The sequence below is a fragment of the Oncorhynchus kisutch genome, linkage group LG15 (genome assembly GCF_002021735.2).
Source record: "Oncorhynchus kisutch isolate 150728-3 linkage group LG15, Okis_V2, whole genome shotgun sequence".
NCBI lineage: Eukaryota > Metazoa > Chordata > Actinopteri > Salmoniformes > Salmonidae > Oncorhynchus > Oncorhynchus kisutch.
The window spans coordinates 43,997,521-44,017,214 of record NC_034188.2 but is presented as its reverse complement, the minus strand read 5'-3'; the positions used below and the strand labels follow the sequence as shown (position 1 = coordinate 44,017,214).

At 46.0% G+C, this 19,694-nt stretch overlaps 1 protein-coding gene across 2 annotated transcripts in view; it reads left to right on the top strand.

Annotated features, from left to right (window-relative positions):
- Positions 1-19,694, top strand: part of LOC109905334 (ecto-NOX disulfide-thiol exchanger 2-like) — a 256,082-nt gene that overhangs the window by 200,107 nt on the left and 36,281 nt on the right. For both annotated transcript variants that reach the window (XM_020502640.2, XM_020502641.2), the window contains exon 9: positions 13,389-13,494. In XM_020502640.2, the coding sequence (XP_020358229.1) occupies positions 13,389-13,494 (106 nt within the window). The remainder of the gene's footprint in view (positions 1-13,388; positions 13,495-19,694) is intronic.

The window sequence follows — 19,694 nt, the reverse complement described above, 5'->3', positions numbered from 1 at the left end:
CCCACCCTACAGCAGTATCTTTATTGAAGGTCTGTTCTGTATTTGTCAGACAACAGGATGCACAGAATAGCAGGACTGAAAAAGTGCAGAAGTTTCACTGTCAGTCTGAAACAATCACAACAAACATCTGCTACCTTCCATCCATTCATTTATCCATTTGCCTCCTCACACAGTCACTCATCCATTTACCTTATTTATCCATTTACCTATTCAGATCCAGCCATCTATCCATTCCACGAAATGGGTGCCTTTTGCTTCCCTTTGATATTTTAAGTAGAAATTATGCACTGATACTGAATTTTAAAAGCTTGTTATTTTAAATGAAGTGCACGTTAATATACACCACATGGATCATTTAATAAATCTGATTTTTCTTTACACGAATAAAGGATTAAGTAAGGGTTCTCTCTCTTTTTGGTCTATTTACACGTCAACCCTCTTCGCCCAATTCATTTGAGGAAAACGTTACTTTATTAAACTTTCATTATGTGTGAAACATGTATCATTCTTAATTTCGTGAACACCATATGGTCCAGTGCTCTTCACCGCATGAGGAGTAATGGCCGAGGAGTAATGGCCCCACAGTAACTTAATAGGTTTGATATTATATATCAGTGTATTTGTACAAGAGATACTTGATCAATGAGAAAATGTTGGATTTATCGCAAACATGCCTTTAAATAATATACTGAAAGAAATATGAATGCAACATGCAACAATTTCAATTATTTTTTTGAGTTACAGCTCATATGGAAATCAGTCATTTGATATAAATTAATTAGGCCCTAATCTATGGATTTTACATGACTGAGAATACAGATATGCTGTTGGTTACAGTTATTGTCATACATAAGACTGCCAGTCTCGTTGTGATTGACCGTTAGTTAACATAAACACTTTTAGTATCTCCAGGCCTCCACTCATACAAGCAGATGTGTAGCTTTGTAATATGTATAAAAGTCTAAATAAATTGAATACACACCATCACAATAAATCCAGTATTTATTTTTGTCAGGTCTGAAGAAACATGATATGAAAAAAAAAAAATTCAGAAGAAGGGAATATGAGTTGGCCTACTGTATGTTATCTAGCTATGCTCCATGTCGGTTCGTTTAGCTGACAAGATATGCTTATAAGTCCCACACCATTATTTTATATTATATGATTTTATAGTAAGAAGAATGTAATTGAATTTAGCTGAATAAAATAGAAATATATATATTTTTCCTCATATGAAGTGTCAATGTTGAGCATAAAAGTGATTATTTGAAACAGGTCCTTTAGTTGTGAATGATGCAATCCTTAGAATGTCTTAGAAATCAAAACGTATATGGGCTACATGATGCTATTGATGATTGGAGAAAGTAGAAAAAAAGCTTGCTCTCTGTTCCTTGACTTAGGCTGCACAGCTGAACCCCCCCCCCCCCCCCCTCCTTCCATTTGTTTTGTACACTGTTGCTACTCGCTGTTTATTATCTATGCATAGTCACTTCACCCCTACCTACATGTACAAATTACTTCTAGCCTGTACCCCCACACACTGACTCGGTACTGGTACCCCCTGTATATAGCCTCATTATTGTTATGTTATTCTGTTACCTTTTATAATTTTTTATTTTAGTTTATTTGGTAAATATTTTCTTAACTCTTCTTGAACTGCACTGTTGGTTAAGGGCATGTAAAGTAAGCATTTCACGGTAAGGTCATGTCACGCCCTGGTCTTAGTATTTTGTGTTTTCTTTCTTTATTTGGTCAGGCCAGGGTGTGACATGGGTTTATTTTGTGTTGTGTTATGTATGGGGGTTTTTCGTAGGTTTTGGGATTGTGGCTTAGTGGGGTTTTCTAGCATAGTCTATGGTTGCCTGAGGCGGTTCTCAATCAGAGGCGGTTCTCAATCAGAGGCAGATGATTCTCGTTGTCTCTGATTGGGAACCATATTTAGGCAGCCATATTCTTTGAGTGTTTCGTGGGTGATTGTTCCTGTCTTTGTGTTAGTTGTCACAAGATAGGCTCAGTCACTTTGGATTTTCTTTTTTCATTGTTTTGGAAGAGAAGAGAACGAGCGCCATTCTCCTTGCGGAGATGGTGCTAAATACATCAACACGGTCGGTCCCTGGGATTGGGCTGGCCAACACGATTCGTTTTGCTTGGAAGGAAAAGGAGTTGGAGCCTTTAGGACGGGAAACTTTTGGAAGGATAATATTGATGGGGATTCTAAAGCTGACGGTGAAGGACGTGTTTTGTTTCCAAGGCAACTCGTTGGAGGGAGCATACGATGTGGCACTATATACAGAGGAGAAACACGATGATATCCTGAGAAGGGCAAGAGCAGTGGGAGGCGAGAGGCCGATGAGCCACTATGAAATAACAAGCCTGGCGAAGAATAACTTTAGGGTTGTAACTGTCAACATTTACAACCCATACGTTAAGGATGAAGAGGTGAGGGCCTTTCTGGGGAGATACATGGATAACGTCTCCTCAGCAAGGCACCTCAAAGACTCCCTTGGGTTTTGGAATGGGAGGAGAGGCTTCCAGGCCCTCCTCAGAGAGGACCCAAAGGGACATGGTGGCTACCTCCATCCTCCTGCTATGTTCTCCCTAGGGGCTGACAGGGGGACGTTGTTTTATACACGTCAGCCCCCATTTTGCAGGCGCTGTATGGCCTACGGCCACATATTCGCCTCGTGCAGCACAAGAAAATGAAGATTTTGTGGATCTGAGGAACACGAGGCGAAGGATTGTGACAAGCCTAAGGCGTGCCACGGGTGTGGCTCGTCAGCACACCTGTGGCGGGGGTGCCCGGCTCGTCAGAGGTCATATGCGTCTGCGGCTGGGGGGGGAGCAGGAGCGGGGGATGGGGGAAGAAGAGGGGGGGAAGGAAGCAAGCCTCATGACCAGAGTACAGGTCCAGAGGGGAAGGCCGCAAGGAAGGAGGAGGAGCAAGAAGCGGCGGATGGAAGAGAGAAGGAAACGGAAGGCACGGGAGTAGGAAAACCAGGAAAAGCGGCGGAAGAAGGCAACCGAGTGGAGGAGCATGAGAGAGAAGAAAGCGAAGGAGGAGTGTTGGAGAAGGAGACGGTGGAAGAGCAAGTGGACTGGGGGGAAAGTGCCCTGGTGGAAGAGATGAGGGGTATGGTGGAGGAGCTGGTGGGGGGGGAGGGTGGTATCTCTCCACTACCGCCATCACCAAAGAAGAGAATGAAGAGGAGGGTGCGATTGGCCGACAGTGAGAGGGAGGGGATGGCCAAGAGAGTGATGGGTTTCCCCAGGCCCTCAACTTCTGTTGGGTGGGGACACACCTAACAAGACTCAGGACTGGGTACAGGAGGAGGTGGGGAGTTTTTTGTTTGGGGACTCAGCCTCCCCGATTTTTTTCCAATCCAGCTGCAGCACTGGGGAGGGGGAGGATTGTGGGGGTAGACCCAGGGTGCAGGGCACCCCGGAGCCAAACACTATTCCTGCATCCTGGGTTGGTGAGATGGAGGAAGTGGGGGGGATGTCGGGAGTACGGATGGTGTTTTCACCGGTAGATATGGAGCAGGGGAGCATCGGGTGAGTCTCCTGTTTTTGTTTTTTTCTGTCTGGGTTTAGAATTTGAGTGTATTACATGTTTTTATTTGATTCTTTCATGGGGTCTAATTTTACTTTTGTTACTTTAAATGTAAGGGGTTTAAGGGATTTTGTTAAGAGGAGGGCGGTTTTTAGTTATTTGGAGGGTGTGGGGTTTGATTTTTGTTTTTTACAGGAGGTTCACCTGAGGGATGGAGGGGATGTTAGTAGGTTTAAGAGGGAGTGGGACAAGGGGGAGTCGGTTTGGGGTATTGGGGGGGTGCACTCATCGGGGGTAGGGATTTTGTGTGGGCACAGGGAGGTAAAAGTGGAGGATTCTTTTGTGGTAATGCAGGGGAGGGTTATAGGGGTGGATGTCACGATAAGGGATTGTAAATTTAGATTAGTGGTGGTGTATGGGCCACAGGTGGTGGCAGACAGGAGGGAGATGGTGGACTGTCTGACGCCCCTGTGTGTCACAAATAGGAAATTAGTGATAGGGGGGGATTTTAATACAGATTTAGGAATAGGGGGGGATAGCAGTGCAGGCGCCATTACCAGGCTAATGGCTTGCCATGGTCTGGTTGATGGTGGTCTGCACACTACTCCGAAAATGGCCGGTCCTACATGGCGCAACTCCAGGGGGGTTGAGCGGAGGCTCGACTATATTTTTGTACCCAGGTCTTTGGGTAAGTTGTCTGGGCGGCTGTTGCCTGTTTTCTTTTCGGATCACGACGGGGTGCTCCTGCAGGTGGGGTCTCCAGTCTGCCTCTTTGGTAGGGGGTACTGGAAGTTAGATCGGGATGTGCTGGAGGAGCAGGCTTTTGTTGACAGGTTTTATGATTTCTTTTGGAGGCTTGAAGGCCTCCGGTCCATGTGCGAGGGGGTGTTAGAGTGGTGGGAATTAGTTAAGGTGAGGATTAGGGCTTTTATAATAGGGTATTGCAAGAGGAAAAAAAGGGAGGAGAGGAGGGAGGTGGATCGTATCCAAAGGTTAATTGAAATCGAGTATGAGGCAGGCAACCTCGGCGGGTCGTTTGACTGGGACAGATCCGCTACCCTAAAGGCGCAGCTCAGGGAGTTGCAGGAGCGGAAGGCTCGAGCTTTCCTGGAGCGTGCGCATAGTGGCTTTCTAGAACACAATGAGACTTGTTCCGCTATGTTCTTTAAGTCGGTTAGGGCCAGACAGAGTAGGAAGGTAATGCATGGCATTAGGGAAGAAAATGGTAGTATAGTTAGAGAACCAGAGGATATGGTCAGGGTGACAACTGATCATTTCCAAGGTTTATTTAAGGAAAGGGAAATAGATGTAGAGCAGGGAAATGTGTTTTTAGAACACTTGTCCAGGCGGTTGCCGGAGGACATTAGAGAAGTGATGGAGGCCCAGATTTCACTAGAAGAGGTTGAGAGCGCTCTTAGGAGGATGGGAAAAGGGAAGGTGCCTGGGATGGATGGGCTGCCGGCTGAGTTTTATCTCAAGTTTTGGGGTATACTTGGACCAGTGGTCCTCGAAGTCTTGAAGGCCATCCTTGAGACGGGGGTCCCGGGGGGATCAATGGCTGTTGGTGTGCTGTCACTTTTATATAAGAAGGGGGAAGTAACAGACCTTGGCAACTGGCGGCCATTGACCATGCTGTGCGTAGATTACAAGCTACTTGCAAAGGTTTTAGCAGACCGGTTGCGCACAGCCCTTCCCTACGTCGTTCATGAGGATCAGACGTGCGGGGTAGAGGGCCGCTCTATTAGATGGAACCTACAGTTAATCAGGGACTCCATCGCTTGGGTTGAAGATAGAGGACTGCCTTTAATGGTAGCAGCGCTAGATCAGGCGAAAGCCTTTGATCGCGTGAATAGATCCTTTTTATTCAGAGTGTTAGGTCGATTAGGATTTGGGGAGAAGTTCATAGGATGGATTCGTACATTATATGTCGGAGCGGGGTGCCGAGTTAGTGTAAATAGTCACTTGGGTGACGTTTTTGACCTCTCGTCTGGGGTCAGGCAGGGGTGCCCACTCTCGGCTCTCCTCTTCGTTCTGTACATGGAGCCTCTGGGGGCTGCCATTAGGGCAGACACAGGGGTGGAAGGCTTGTTGATCCCTGGAAGTGGTGGGCTGCGTGTTAAGATGACGCAGTACGCCGACGACACTTCCTTGCTGCTGTGCAAGGACTCGTGCCTGACAAGGTCCCTTGCCATCTTTGGGGATTTCACCCGAGCGTCGGGAGCGGTTCTGAACCATGCAAAGTCTTCCGTCAAGTTTTTCGGTAGATGGCGCGGTAGAACGGATGTGCCCGGGGGGTTATCTCTCTGTGAGGGGGCCCTGAGGATTCTCGGGGTCCATTTTGAGACCTCCGGCTCAGCGACGCTGAACTGGAACATGCGTATCGCAGTGGTACAGAGGAAGCTAGCAATGTGGAAGGCTAGGTATTTGTCTTTTATGGGCAAAGTCCTGGTCCTAAAGGTGGATGTGTTGCCGTCTCTTTTGTATTTGGCGTACATCTACCCATTGCCGGCTTGTCTGAGGAGGCCTCTAGTGAGGCTTGTGTTTCAGTTCATGTGGAGTGGCAGGTGCGAGTGGGTCGCCAGGGCGCGCATGATCTGTCCCATCGGGGAGGGAGGTAGGGGGGTACCACATTTCCCCCTCAAGCTGGACACAATTTTTGTTTCTTTCTTGTTAACGGAGCTTGCTCATCCAGTGATACACCCATCCGGTTACCTCCTGCGGGTGTTCTTCTCATATCAGGCGAGAAGCATAATGGTGTGGTCTAACACGGGTCCTCGGGCAGAACAGCTGCCGTGGCACTTTGGTCATGCGGCCAAGTGGCTGCGTGCGCACCCTGAGGTTGAAGTTGCCCGAGTAGGTTTAGATCACAGGCACCTGTACGAGGAGGCCAGAAAGGCAGGGAGTCCGGTGCCTGTAGTGGGCATCTCGGAAGTGGTCTGGGAGGGAGTGCAGACGCGGGGTCTGGACAACAGGCTCAAGGACCTGAATTGGTTGAGCCTCCATAGGTGCTTGCCGGTACGTTCCATCATGTACCGGTATAGTTTGGTGCAATCCCCCACCTGTCCAAGATCCTCTTGTGGCAGGGAGGAGACTGTGCGCCATGTCTTTTGGGACTGTGCCTTTGCCGGAGTAGTATGGTCTAGGGCACGGGTGTTGTTAGGTTTGGTAAGGGGGGATTTTGTATTGACGTGGGCCAGGTTAGAGAGAGGTGTAGGGAGAGCGAGAGGGACGGATAGGGACAGGTTTCTGCTCTGGCTTCTCATGAGTCTCTTTAAACGGGGGCTGTGGGAAGCCAGGCAGAACATGGTGAAGACAGGGAGAGATTGGGGGGTGGAAGGGATAGTGAGGAGGGTGGAAGGAGATTTGAGGGGGAGGATGAAGAGGGAGGAGAGGAAGTGGGGGCAGCATGCTGCTCGGGAGAGGTGGAAGGGGGGTTTAGGGCTGGGTGTCATTTAGATTTGTAAGGGGATAGATTAGGGATGGGGAGATAGGGAAAGGTATTTTGTAGGGTGACGGGAGGGAAGATGCTCCCCTGAGGTTTTGTTTGGGGTTTATGTTTAGTTAAATTAGTTAAATTAAAATACCATTATTTGAGTATGTATGAAAATTATGAGTTGTAAAGAATGAATGGTATTGAAGATAATAAATTATTTTTTATAAAAAAAAAAAAGATAGGCTCAGTCACTTTGGTTTTTCTTTTTTCATTGTTTTGGAAGAGAAGAGGACGTGAGCCGGGTGCGCCATTCTCCTTGCGGAGATGGTGCTAAATCCATCAACACGGTCGGTCCCTGGGATTGGGCTGGCCAACACGATTCGGTTTGCTTGGAAGGAAAAGGAGTTGGAGCCTTTAGGACGGGAAACTTTTGGAAGGATAATATTGATGGGGATTCTTAAGCTGACGGTGAAGGACGTGTTTTGTTTCCAAGGCAACTCGTTGGAGGGAGCATACGACGTGGCACTATATACAGAGGAGAAACACGATGATATCCTGAGAAGGGCAAGAGCAGTGGGAGGTGAGAGGCCGTTGAGCCACTATGAAATAACAAGCCTGGTGAAGAACAACTTTAGGGTTGTAACTGTCAACATTTACATGGAGATACATGGATAACGTCTCCTCAGCAAGGCACCTCAAAGACTCCCTTGGGTTTTGGAATGGGAGGAGAGGCTTCCAGGCCCTCCTCAGGGAGGACCCAAAGGGACATGGTGGCTACCTCCATCCTCCTGCTATGTTCTCCCTAGGGGCTGACAGGGGGACGATGTTTTATGCACGTCAGTCCCCATTTTGCAGGCGCTGTATGGCCTACGGCCACATATTCGCCTCGTGCAGCACAAGAAAATGCAGATTTTGTGGATCTGAGGAACACGAGGTGAGGGATTGTGACAAGCCTAAGGCGTGCCACGGGTGTGGCTCGTCAGCACACCTGTAGCGGGGGTGCCCGGCTCGTCAGAGGTCATATGCGTCTGCGGCTGGGGGAGGAGCAGGAGCTGGGGATGGGGGAAGAAGAGGAGGGGAAGGAAGCACGCCTCATGACCAGAGTACAGTATCTCTCCACTGCCGCCATCACCAAAGAAGAGAATGAAGAGGAGGGTGCGATTGGCCGACAGTGAGAGGGAGGGGATGGCCAAACACTATTCCTGCATCCTGGGTTGGTGAGATGGAGGAAGAGGGGGGGAGTACGGATGGTGTTCTCACCGGTAGATATGGAGTAGGGGAGCATCGGGTGAGTCTCCTGTTTTAGTTTTTTTCTGTCTGGGTTTAGAATTTGAGTGTATTACATGTTTTTATTTTATTATTTCATGGGGTCTAATTTTACTTTTGTTAGTTTAAATGTAAGGGGTTTAAGGGTTTTTGTTAAGAGGAGGGCGGTTTTTAGTTATTTGGAGGGTGTGGGGTTTGATTTTAGTTTTTTACAGGAGGTTCACCTGAGGGATGGAGGGGATGTTAGTAGGTTTAAGAGGGAGTGGGACAAGGGGGAGTCGGTTTGGGGTATTGCACTCATCGGGGGTAGGGATTTTGTGTGGGCACAGGGAGGTAAAAGTGGAGGATTCTTTTGTGGTAATGCAGGGGAGGGTTATAGGGGTGGATGTCACGATAAGGGATTGTAAATTTTGATTAGTGGTGGTGTATGGGCCACAGGTGGTGGCAGACAGGAGGGAGATGGTGGACTGTCTGACTCCCCTGTGTCACAAATAGGAAATTAGTGATAGGGGGGGATTTTAATACAGATTTAGGAATAGGGGGGATAGCAGTGCAGGCGCCATTACCGGGCTAATGGCTTGCCATGGTCTGGTTGATGGTGGTCTGCACACTACTCCGAAAATGGCTGGTCCTACATGGCGCAACTCCAGGGGGGTTGAGCGGAGGCTCGACTATATTTTTGTACCCAGGTCTTTGGGTAAGTTGTCTGGGCGGCTGTTGCCTGTTTTCTTTTCGGATCACGACGGGATGCTCCTGCAGGTGGGGTCGCCAGTCTGCCTCTTTGGTAGGGGGTACTGGAAGTTAGATCGGGATGTGCTGGAGGAGCAGGCTTTTGTTGAGGGGTTTTATGGTTTCTTTTGGAGGCTTGAAGGCCTCCGGTCCATGTGCGAGGGGGGTGTTAGAGTGGTGGGAATTAGTTAAGGTGAGGATTAGGGCTTTTATAATAGGGTATTGCAAGAGGAAAAAAAGGGAGGAGAGGAGGGAGGTGGATCGTATCCAAAGGTTAATTGAACTCGAGTACGAGGCAGGCAACCTTGGCGGGTCGTTTGACTGGGAGAGATCCGCAACCCTAAAGGCGCAGCTCAGGGAGTTGCAGGAGCGGAAGGCTCGAGCTTTCCTGGAGCGTGCGCATAGTGGCTTTCTAGAACACAATGAGACTTGTTCCGCTATGTTCTTTAAGTCGGTTAGGGCCAGACAGAGTAGGAAGGTAATGCATGGCGTTAGGGAAGAAAATGTAGAACCAGAGGATATGGTCAGGGTGACAACTGATCATTTCCAAGGTTTATTTAAGGAAAGGGAAATAGATGTAGAGCAGGGAAATGTGTTTTTAGAACACTTGTCCAGGCGGTTGCCGGAGGACATTAAAGAAGTGATGGAGGCCCAGATTTCACTAGAAGAGGTTGAGAGCGCTCTTAGGAGGATGGGAAAAGGGAAGGTGCCTGGAATGGATGGGCTGCCGGCTGAGTTTTATCTCAAGTTTTGGGGTATACTTGGACCAGTGGTCCTCGAAGTCTTGAAGGCCATCCTTGAGACGGGGGTCCCGGGGGGATCAATGGCTGTTGGTGTGCTGTCACTTTTATATAAGAAGGGGGAAGTAACAGACCTTGGCAACTGGCGGCCGTTGACCATGCTGTGTGTAGATTACAAGCTACTCGCAAAGGTTTTAGCAGACCGGTTGCGCACAGCCCTTTCCTACGTCGTCCATGAGGATCAGACGTGCGGGGTAGAGGGCCGCTCTATTAGATGGAACCTACAGTTAATCAGGGACTCCATCGCTTGGGTTGAAGATAGAGGACTGCCTTTAATGGTAGCAGCGCTAGATCAGGCGAAAGCCTTTGATCGCGTGACCTAACACTTTTTATTCAGAGTGTTAGGTCGATTAGGACTTGGGGAGAAGTTCATAGGATGGATTCGTACATTATATGTCGGAGCGGGGTGCCGAGTTAGTGTAAATAGTCACTTGGGTGACGTTTTTGGCCTCTCGTCTGGGGTCAGGCAGGGGTGCCCATTCTCGGCTCTCCTCTTCGTTCTGTACATGGAGCCTCTGGGGGCTGCCATTAGGGCAGACACAGGGGTGGAAGGCTTGTTGATCCCTGGAAGTGGTGGGCTGCGTGTTGAGATGACGCAGTACGCCGACGACACTTCCTTGCTGCTGTGCAAGGACTCGTGCCTGACAAGGTCCCTTGCCATCTTTGGGGATTTCACCCGAGCGTCGGGAGCAGTTCTGAACCATGCAAAGTCTTCCGTCAAGTTTTTCGGAAGATGGCGCGGTAGAACGGATGTGCCCAGGGGGTTATCTCTCTGTGAGAGGGGCCCTGAGGATTCTCGGGGTCCATTTTGAGACCTCCGGCTCAGCGACCCTAAACTGGAACATGCGTATCGCAGTGGAAAAGAGGAAGCTAGCAATGTGGAAGGCTAGGTATTTGTCTTTTATGGGCAAAGTCCTGGTCCTAAAGGTGGATGTGTTGCTGTCTCTTTTGTATTTGGCGTACATCTACCCATTGCCGGCTTGTCTGAGGAGGCCTCTAGTGAGGCTTGTGTTTCAGTTCATGTGGAGTGGCAGGTGCGAGTGGGTCGCCAGGGCACGCATGCTCTGTCCCATCGGGGAGGGAGGTAGGGGGTACCACATTTCCCCCTCAAGCTGGACGCAATTTTTGTTTCTTTCTTGTTAACGGAGCTTGCTCATCCAGTGATACACCCGTCCGGTTACCTCCTGCGAGTGTTCTTCTTGTATCAGGCGAGAAGCGTAATGGTGTGGTCTAACACGGGTCCTCGGGCGGAACAGCTGCCGTGGCACTTTGGTCATGCGGCCAAGTGGCTGCGTGCGCACCCTGAGGTTGAAGTTGCCCGAGTAGGTTTAGATCACAGGCACCTGTACGAGGAGGTCAGAAAGGCAGGGAGTCCGGCGCCTGTAGTGGGCATCTCGGAAGTGGTCTGGGAGGGAGTGCAGGCGCGGGGTCTGGACAACAGGCTCAAGGACCTGAATTGGTTGAGCCTCCATAAGTGCTTGCTGGTACGTTCCATCATGTACCGGTATAGTTTGGTGTAATCCCCCACCTGTCCAAGATCCTCTTGTGGCAGGGAGGAGACTGTGCGCCATGTCTTTTGGGACTGTGCCTTTGCCGGAGTAGTATGGGCTAGGGCACGGGTGTTGTTAGGTTTGGTAAGGGGGGATTTTGTATTGACATGGGCCAGGTTAGAGAGAGGTGTAGGGAGAGCGAGAGGGACGGATAGGGACAGGTTTCTGCTCTGGCTTCTCATGAGTCTCTTTAAACGGGGGCTGTGGGAAGCCAGGCAGAACATGGTGAAGACAGGGAGAGATTGGGGGGTGGAAGGGATAGTGAGGAGGGTGGAAGGAGATTTGAGGGGGAGGATGAAGAGGGAGGAGAGGAAGTGGGGGCAGCACTAAGCTCGGGAGGGGTGGAAGGGGGGTTTAGGGCTGGGTGTCATTTATATTTGCAAGGGGATAGATTAGGGACGGGGAGATAGGGAAAGGTAGTTTGTAGGGTGACGGGGAAGGAAGATGCTCCCCTGAGGTTTTGTTTGGGGTTTTTGTTTAGTTAAATTAGTTAAATGAAAATTTAAAAAATTGAGTATGTATGAAAATTATGAGTTGTAAAGAATGAATGGTATTGAAGATAATAAGTTATTTTTTATAAAATAAAAAAAAGATAGGCTGTATAGGTTTAGTATGCCCTTCATGGGTGAATGCCGTTCTCAACTTCATCGAGCAGATGGCAGACAGCAAGCGGTTTGCTGATGTCAACGTTGTGAACGAAGTGGTGGTGGTGGTGGGGTTATGGTATGGGCATGCATAAGCTATGGACAACGAACACAATTGCATTTTATTGATGTCAATTTGAATGCACAGAGATACTGTGATTAGGTTTATTCCGCAGCCATCACCTCAAAATTTCAGCATTACGATGTACTGCCAACATTGCAAGAATCTCTACATAATTCTTGGAAGCTGTAAATGTCCCAGTTCTTCCATGGCCTGCCTACTCAGACATGTCACCCATTGAACACGTTTGGGATGCTCTGGATTGGTGTGTACGACAACGTTTTCCAGTTCCTGCCAATATCCAGCAACTTCGCACAGCCATTGAAGTGGAGTGGGACAACTTTCCACAGGCCACATTCAACAGCCTGATCAACTCTATGTGAAGGAGATGTGTCACGCTGCATCAGGCAAAAGGTGGTCACAACAGATGCTAACAGGTTTTCTGATCCACGGCCCTACCTTTTTTTACGTACAGTATCTGTGACCAAAAGATGCATATCTGTATTCTCAGTCATGAAATCCATAGATTAGGGCCTAATGAGTTAATTTCCATTGAAGTGTAGTTTGTAGCAGTGTAACTTGATCTGATGGAATGGCTTGTCCGGCACTTTGTGAAAACCAAGAGTGCATTGAGTGAATGTTGGAAGGAGATCCTGGTTCCTTTCTAAACATAGCAATGTGAATACACAGGATTCGGACCACAACATAGGTGAAGTGTATGAAAAAGAGTTGAGTCCACATTCAAAGGCAAAGGATTGAGATCGGTTCTTTTAAAGAGGACTGTGTGTGAACACACCCTAAGGGGAAGTTCACTCTACTCTGAGCTAGACACAGCCAACAGCACAGTGGCTACAGCAGTATGCTTATAGGACAATTATATCAGTACAGTTATACTCAAAACAGTATAGGACATACATTACATGCAGGCTGCTGCTCTCTGCTATCTGCTGTCCCATCAGTGCAGCAGAGGGAGAACTCAGTCCTGCTCTGAGACCTGCCATCATGTCTTATCTCATCTCCACTCCTCATGCTCTCTGTGTATCGCTCTGGGTAGAAGTTGCCTTTAGGTACAGCTCTAGGATCAGCTCACCCTCTCAATATCCTAAACGTACCGATATAGATGGAAAGCAAATCTGAACCTTAAATCAGTTTGCACGGGCAACTTCATCCACTGTGTGTGTGTGTGTGTGTGTGTGTGTGTGTGTGTGTGTGTGTGTATGTGTGTATCTAATCTATCTGAGTGTGTGTGTGTGTGTTTATGGGTTTGAGCCATGTCTGCAGCCAGGCTACCCAGGAGGAGTTTGTTCAGAAGGAACGTTGTCATAATCCTGTTTTGTTGTGTTGTTTACCTCCAGGAGATCAGAAACATGCAGAATGAAGAGCTGATGGGGATCAGACGAGAGGAGGAAATGGAGATGTCTGACGATGACATGGAGGATACACACAACCCTGACGAATCAGGTACACACACACACTACACACACACCTGATATAAAAACTAACATTAACTACACACACACACCACAAACACTTTCGGGATATGGTTGCTTCCTTTTCTTCTTAGTTGTAGAATAGATCTGTAGCACAGCCCTCTGTCTCAGTGTCATCAGCTCATTCACTCTCTAAATGGACAAATTAAGTTGGAGAGGAGACCATGCAGAGACAATATAACGGGCTTCTCCAGGCTGAGTGTGTACGCGTGTGTACTTGTAGAACTGTGTGTGCGTGCGTGTCACTCTAATTGGGGATGCTCACAGCTGGAACTGTGTGTGTGCGCATACTTGTACACTTAAGTGTGTGTGTGTGTGTGTGTGTGTGTGAGAGAGTCAGAGAGAGAGAGCGTGTGTGTGTGCACTGCTGGTAGACACTCTGAGACAACTATCAATCATCCAGTAGCCCTTCTCTAAAGCACGTTTATGGCAAAATAACAGGTCATATATCAATATGGAGCAGGGGTGACAAACATGGGGGATTAGCTCATCTAGACTAAAACCAAATCGAAACTGTGTAGAAATGATAATGGACCTACATTCATACTGTTTATTGACTATGTCCAGCTCACCAATACAGTGTTTCCTCTGAAGTCATTTAGCTGTGGTGCTGCGCCACAAAATCATTGCCGCCACGGCAAAAAAACATAAACAAATCTTTCTGCTGAGGTGTACATTGAAGATACTGGAACAGTCCACAATTAATTTTCCTTTGCAAACAAAATAAGTAATGACCTGTTGTGATTGTTGTGTGAGAGAAATATTCCTTGAGGCGCATTCAAGAGTGCCATGAGGAGGGAAATTCAAGAATTGAATAAAGGCTGCAAAAATAGGCTACCTTTATTTAGCAGGTTACTAAACCTTTACCAGCGCACCAGTTTACACTTGATTTGGACTGCGTATGGTCTAATGAAGGAAAGTCTGAATAAATGTAATAATGAACTGATAATTAACTGAATTATCGAAAATTAATCAGCCTACCTGCTTGCACTTTGTGCAGGCTGTGTATCCATCTACCGCATTGTCCTTCCAATCTAGGGATTTCACTCTAGCAGCACCTGTTTCCACGATCGTGTCGTAGCCTATTCCCTTATCATAACCGTTCTTCTTTTTCTCCGGTTAGGCCTACATTAGTCATTTTCGTTTGAGATAAGCTATCCAGGGAAAGTAATCTGGGTAACATATGTCATATTCTCACTGGGGAGAGGGAAATAAACTCTGCGAGTGGACATATTAGAACGTTTTAGCACCACACGAGTAATGGACAGTTCCCAGGTCCACACCCACTCATGGATGAGTGGCTGGAGGCCTTATGTCTGCCTCAATGCTCATAGAATGGAATTCGCAACACAACAAGCTACTGGGTTTTTTCAAAGTCTTATCTTGATTTAAAATGTAATTGTTCTGAACCTAGAGCCGTCCCAAGGGTTGAAAGAATGTTGTCGTTCCACCAGTCAGCAGATTATTTTGCGGCTCACCAATGGGTAACCGTGGGTATCCGACCCCATGCAGGACTCTACTAATGATTAGCCCAATAGGGTAAATGCAGATAGGCAACCCCATGCTTCAACCAATTTATTTATAGCCACTATGCTGCTAAATTATTAACATGTTAATAATTTGTGAAAATAATTTTACCAACTTCTGGAGGTGGGAATTTTATTTCCACCTTTTCAGACCCCAAAAACAGTTCAACCCGTCCTCTCTGCAACCTTTTCCCCCCACTGCTAAACATTTTTCCAGAGGATACACTGAGCTAATAATAGCTGAAATGAAAAGTAGACCGTCAGGGAGCATAGAAAATACCAAAAACGACTGATTGAGGAATATTATTTGTACATTTTGAAGGAAATATAATGGAAAAAAGATGTTTTATCCTGAAAAACTCCCAGTCCTTAACGATTACAAGCATACACATAATAGGAAGCAGCAAACACTATGCTTAAAATATGGAGAGTAGTGCTCAGTAATGTGTTGTGATGGATTTTCCCCTAACATAAAGCTTTGTATTCAGGACAAAAGTAAATTGATTTGCCACATTTTTTTGCAGTATTACCTTAGTGCCCTGTTGCACACAGTGTCATGACATGACAATTTTTTATCGAATAATTACCTATTATGTTTGTTCGTGGATTAAATTAATCATGTAACATTTAACTCATTAGGAATTTGGGGCACCACAGGAGAAGTTGTTTACCGAGTTACCGTCTCCCGAATTAACTCAAGAATATACAGTTGAAGTCAGAAGTTTACATACACTTAGGTTGGAGTCATTAAAACTGGGTTTTCAACCACTCCACAAATGTCTTGTTAACAAACTATAGTTTTGGCAAGTCGGTTAGGACATCTACTTTGTGAATGACACAAGTCATTTTTCCAACAATTGTTTACAGACTGATTATTTCACATAATTCACTGTATCACATTTCCAGTGGGTCAGAAGTGTACATACACTAAATTGACTGTGCCTTTAAACAGCTTGGAAAATTCCAGAAAATGATGTCATGGCTTTAGAAGCTTCTGATAGGCTACATAATTTACATAATTTGAGTCAATTGGAGGTGTACCTGTGGATGTATTTCAAGGCCTACCTTCAAACCCAGTGCCTCTTTGCTTGGGAAAGAGGGAATCATGGGAAAATCTAAAGAAATCAGACCTCAGACAAAAATGTAGACCTCCACAAGTCTGGTTCATCCTTGGGAGCAATTTCCGAACGCCTGAAGGTGCCACGTTCATCTGTACAAACAATAGTACATTTCACATAAACACTATGGGACCACGCAGCCGTTATATCACTCAGGAAGAAGCCATGTTCTGTCTCCTAGAGATGAACTTACTTTGGTGCGAAAAGTGCAAATCAATCCCAAAACAACAGCAAAGGACCTTGTGAAGCTGCTGAAGGAAACAGGTACAAAAGTATCAATTTCCACAGCAAAACAGTCAAATGTCCTCTGGTCTGATGAAACAAAAATAGAACTGTTTGGCTATAATGACCATTGTTATGTTTAGAGGGAAAAGGGGGAAGCTTGCAAGGTGAAGAACACCATCCCAACCGTGAAGCACAGGGGTGTCGGCATCATGTTGTCGGGATGCTTTGCTTCAGGAGGGACTGGTGCACTTTACAAAATAGATGGCATCATGAGGTGGGAAAATTACGTGGATATATTGAAGCAACATCTCAAGACAACAGTCAGGAAGTTAAAAACTTGGTCGCAAATGGGACTTCCAAATGGATAATGACCCCAAAGTTGCGGCAAAATGGCTTAAGGACAACAAAGTCAAGGTATTGGAGTGGCCATCACAAAGCCCTGACCCCAGTCCTATAGAAAATTTGTGGGCAGAACTGAAAAAGCGTGTGCGAGCAAGGAGGCCTACAAACCTGACTCAGTTACACCAGCTCTGTCAGGAGAAATGGGCCAAAATTCACCCAACTTATTGTGGGAAGCTTGTGGAAGGCTACCCGAAATACTAATTGAGTGTATGTAAACGTCTGACCCACTGGGAATGTGATGAAATAAATAAAATATTAAATAAATCACTCTCTCTGCTATTATTCTGACATTTCACATTCTTAAAATAAAGTGGTGATCCTAACTGACCTAAGACAGGGAATTTTTACTAAATGTCAGGAATTGTGAAAAACAGAGTTTAAATGTATTCAGCTACGGTGTACATTTAAACTTCAACTGTATGTTTATCGATAACAGTCACTAATTGATAATTTCCTCATATCAGTATCATTCTGAACGTTGCAGACTTCTTAAATCTGCACAAACCCGAGTCTTTCTAATCATTCCGTACCACACAAATTGATTTGATTATTTATTTACTAACAAACTAAATGATAACACAAGATACACACACACGGTATAGGTTATTGATTAGAAACTTAATAAGGTTAGACAACAATATGACACTTGTTACACAAGATGGAGAGTTAAAGTGAGAGAGAAAGCAAGAGAGAAAGGGAGGCAACACTTGTATACACTCACAGTAACCCTAATACCTGCCCCGAATGCCGCTCTTTTGTGTAAGAAGTAATGCATGTATTTACGTGTTGAATGTCTTTGTCTGGTATCTCTGTTGGGCCCAGGCCTTCGTGGAAAGGGTTCCGCTTTGTGAGAAGGGTTTCGATTGGGCCTTCTTCTTCGGATGGCCTTCTCCTTCGTTCTCAGGTGTAAGTCTCTGATTGTTCACAATGTCACAATGTCCTTCTTATTAGTTGTCTGTTTACTTGCACTCATTCTGGAAGAGTGGCCTTCTGAGGACGGCTAATCAACCGTGTCGATGATCCCCAGACAGGTGATGAGAGCAGTGTAGGCGACGAGGATTTGAAGAGAATAACCGGATGGTCCTACTTAAATTCACTTTCTTAGATACAGTACTTTAGAACAGCTACTGAACCGTAGCATTTATTGTTAGAGGTTCAATTGTCTTCAACCTCGTGTTGAGTTCCAGGGTTGTGACAAATGTTGACCTAGCTGCAGCTTGTGGTCCATTTAGTCTGGTATGTTAATTCTTAACTTTAATACCCTCTGTAATAAAGGGGGTGTTTTTGTCTTGCTGACACGCTCTCTGGGCTCCCTGGAGCGTGGATAGTTACGAGGCAAAGTATCCTAATTACTATGAGGTCGTTAGAGAACAAAAAATCACAATCCTATCGTCACAAAAACGTTCTCTTCATCCTCGATAATTTCTACACCACGTAAAGGATGTAAACCTGATATACACAGCGTAAAAGCTCAAGTTACAATGTTTTCGTTATAACATCTTTATATCAGTTTTAATGACATCATAAAATAGACGTTCATTTTCCATATTCCATCTCTCATCATTCCCAACATTTAGGTGATGAAATGTATTGTCCAGGGTTCATTGTTTGATGTTGAAGTTTTGGGCGGCAAACTCTTCTGTAACAAAAAGACATTTCCATTCACCCATACTAAAGACCAGAAAGGAGTCATCTGCTGCATAACAATATTCGATTGACGTGAGGTGTCATAAAACCACCATATCAACCCCCCCCCCCCCTCCCTCTGCGGGTGAGAGGGTTCTGTAGACGCTGATCCACTGTCCTGATCTTTGGAAATGCTCCTAGTGGCTAGTGCAGGCAAGCTTAAATCAGTTTTACCAAATTCTTACCAGCATGTCACTGTGGCTTCTGTGCAACCAGGGAGAAAAAAATCCTCGACCACCTTTACTCCACACAGAGATGCATAAAAAGCTCTCCCCCGCCCTCCATTTGGCAAATCTGACCATAATTCTATCCTCCTGATTCCTGCTTACAAAGGCAAAACTAAAGCAGGAAGTACCAGTGACTCGCTCAATACGGAAGTGGTAAGATGACGTGGATGCTACACTACAGGACTGTTTTGCAAGCACAGGCTGAAATATGTTCTGGGATTAATTTGTAATGTTTTAATGTTTTAATTTATTTAACCAGCCTTTATTTAACCAGGAATGGCTCATTGAGATTAACATCTATTTTTCAAGAGCGCCCTGGCCAAGATAGGCAGCACCAAGTCATTACAAAAAAATTACAGACAGACATGAAAAAACTACAAGTAATCTAGTAAAAACCATTGAATTCACAAGAGTATAAAACAGCAAATTAAAATCATTGACACGTCAGGGAATCAGCCTCAAAATCCTTCATCAGTGATTTAAAAACACCAATCGGAAACAAGTTCTTCCAGTTTAAAAGTATTTTGTAAGGTGTTCCAAGACGATGGCACAGAGTACATGAAAGCCCTTTTACCAAATTCAGTTCAGACATTTGGAAACAGTTAGCAGGATAAAGTCCAGCGAACGAAGAAAGTACCCACCACATTTCTGAACAATAAAAATGCACAAATAGGTAATAAACCCAAAATGGCTTTGTAAATAAAAGTATACCAGTGACTGAGCCTACGAGTGACTAGAGAAGGCCAGCCAACCCTGGTATACAAAGTGCAGTGGTGCGTAAGGGTTTTGCAGTTTAAAATAAATCTCAAAGTGCCATAGTAAATAGTGTCAATTCTCAAACACTGAGCGGAAGCATTCATATATAAAATATCCCCATCCAATGCCATTGAGGAATACGCCACCTCAGTCATCGGCTTCATCAATAAGTGCATCCCCACAGTGACTGTACCTGCATATCCCGACCAGAAGCCATGGATTACAGGCAAC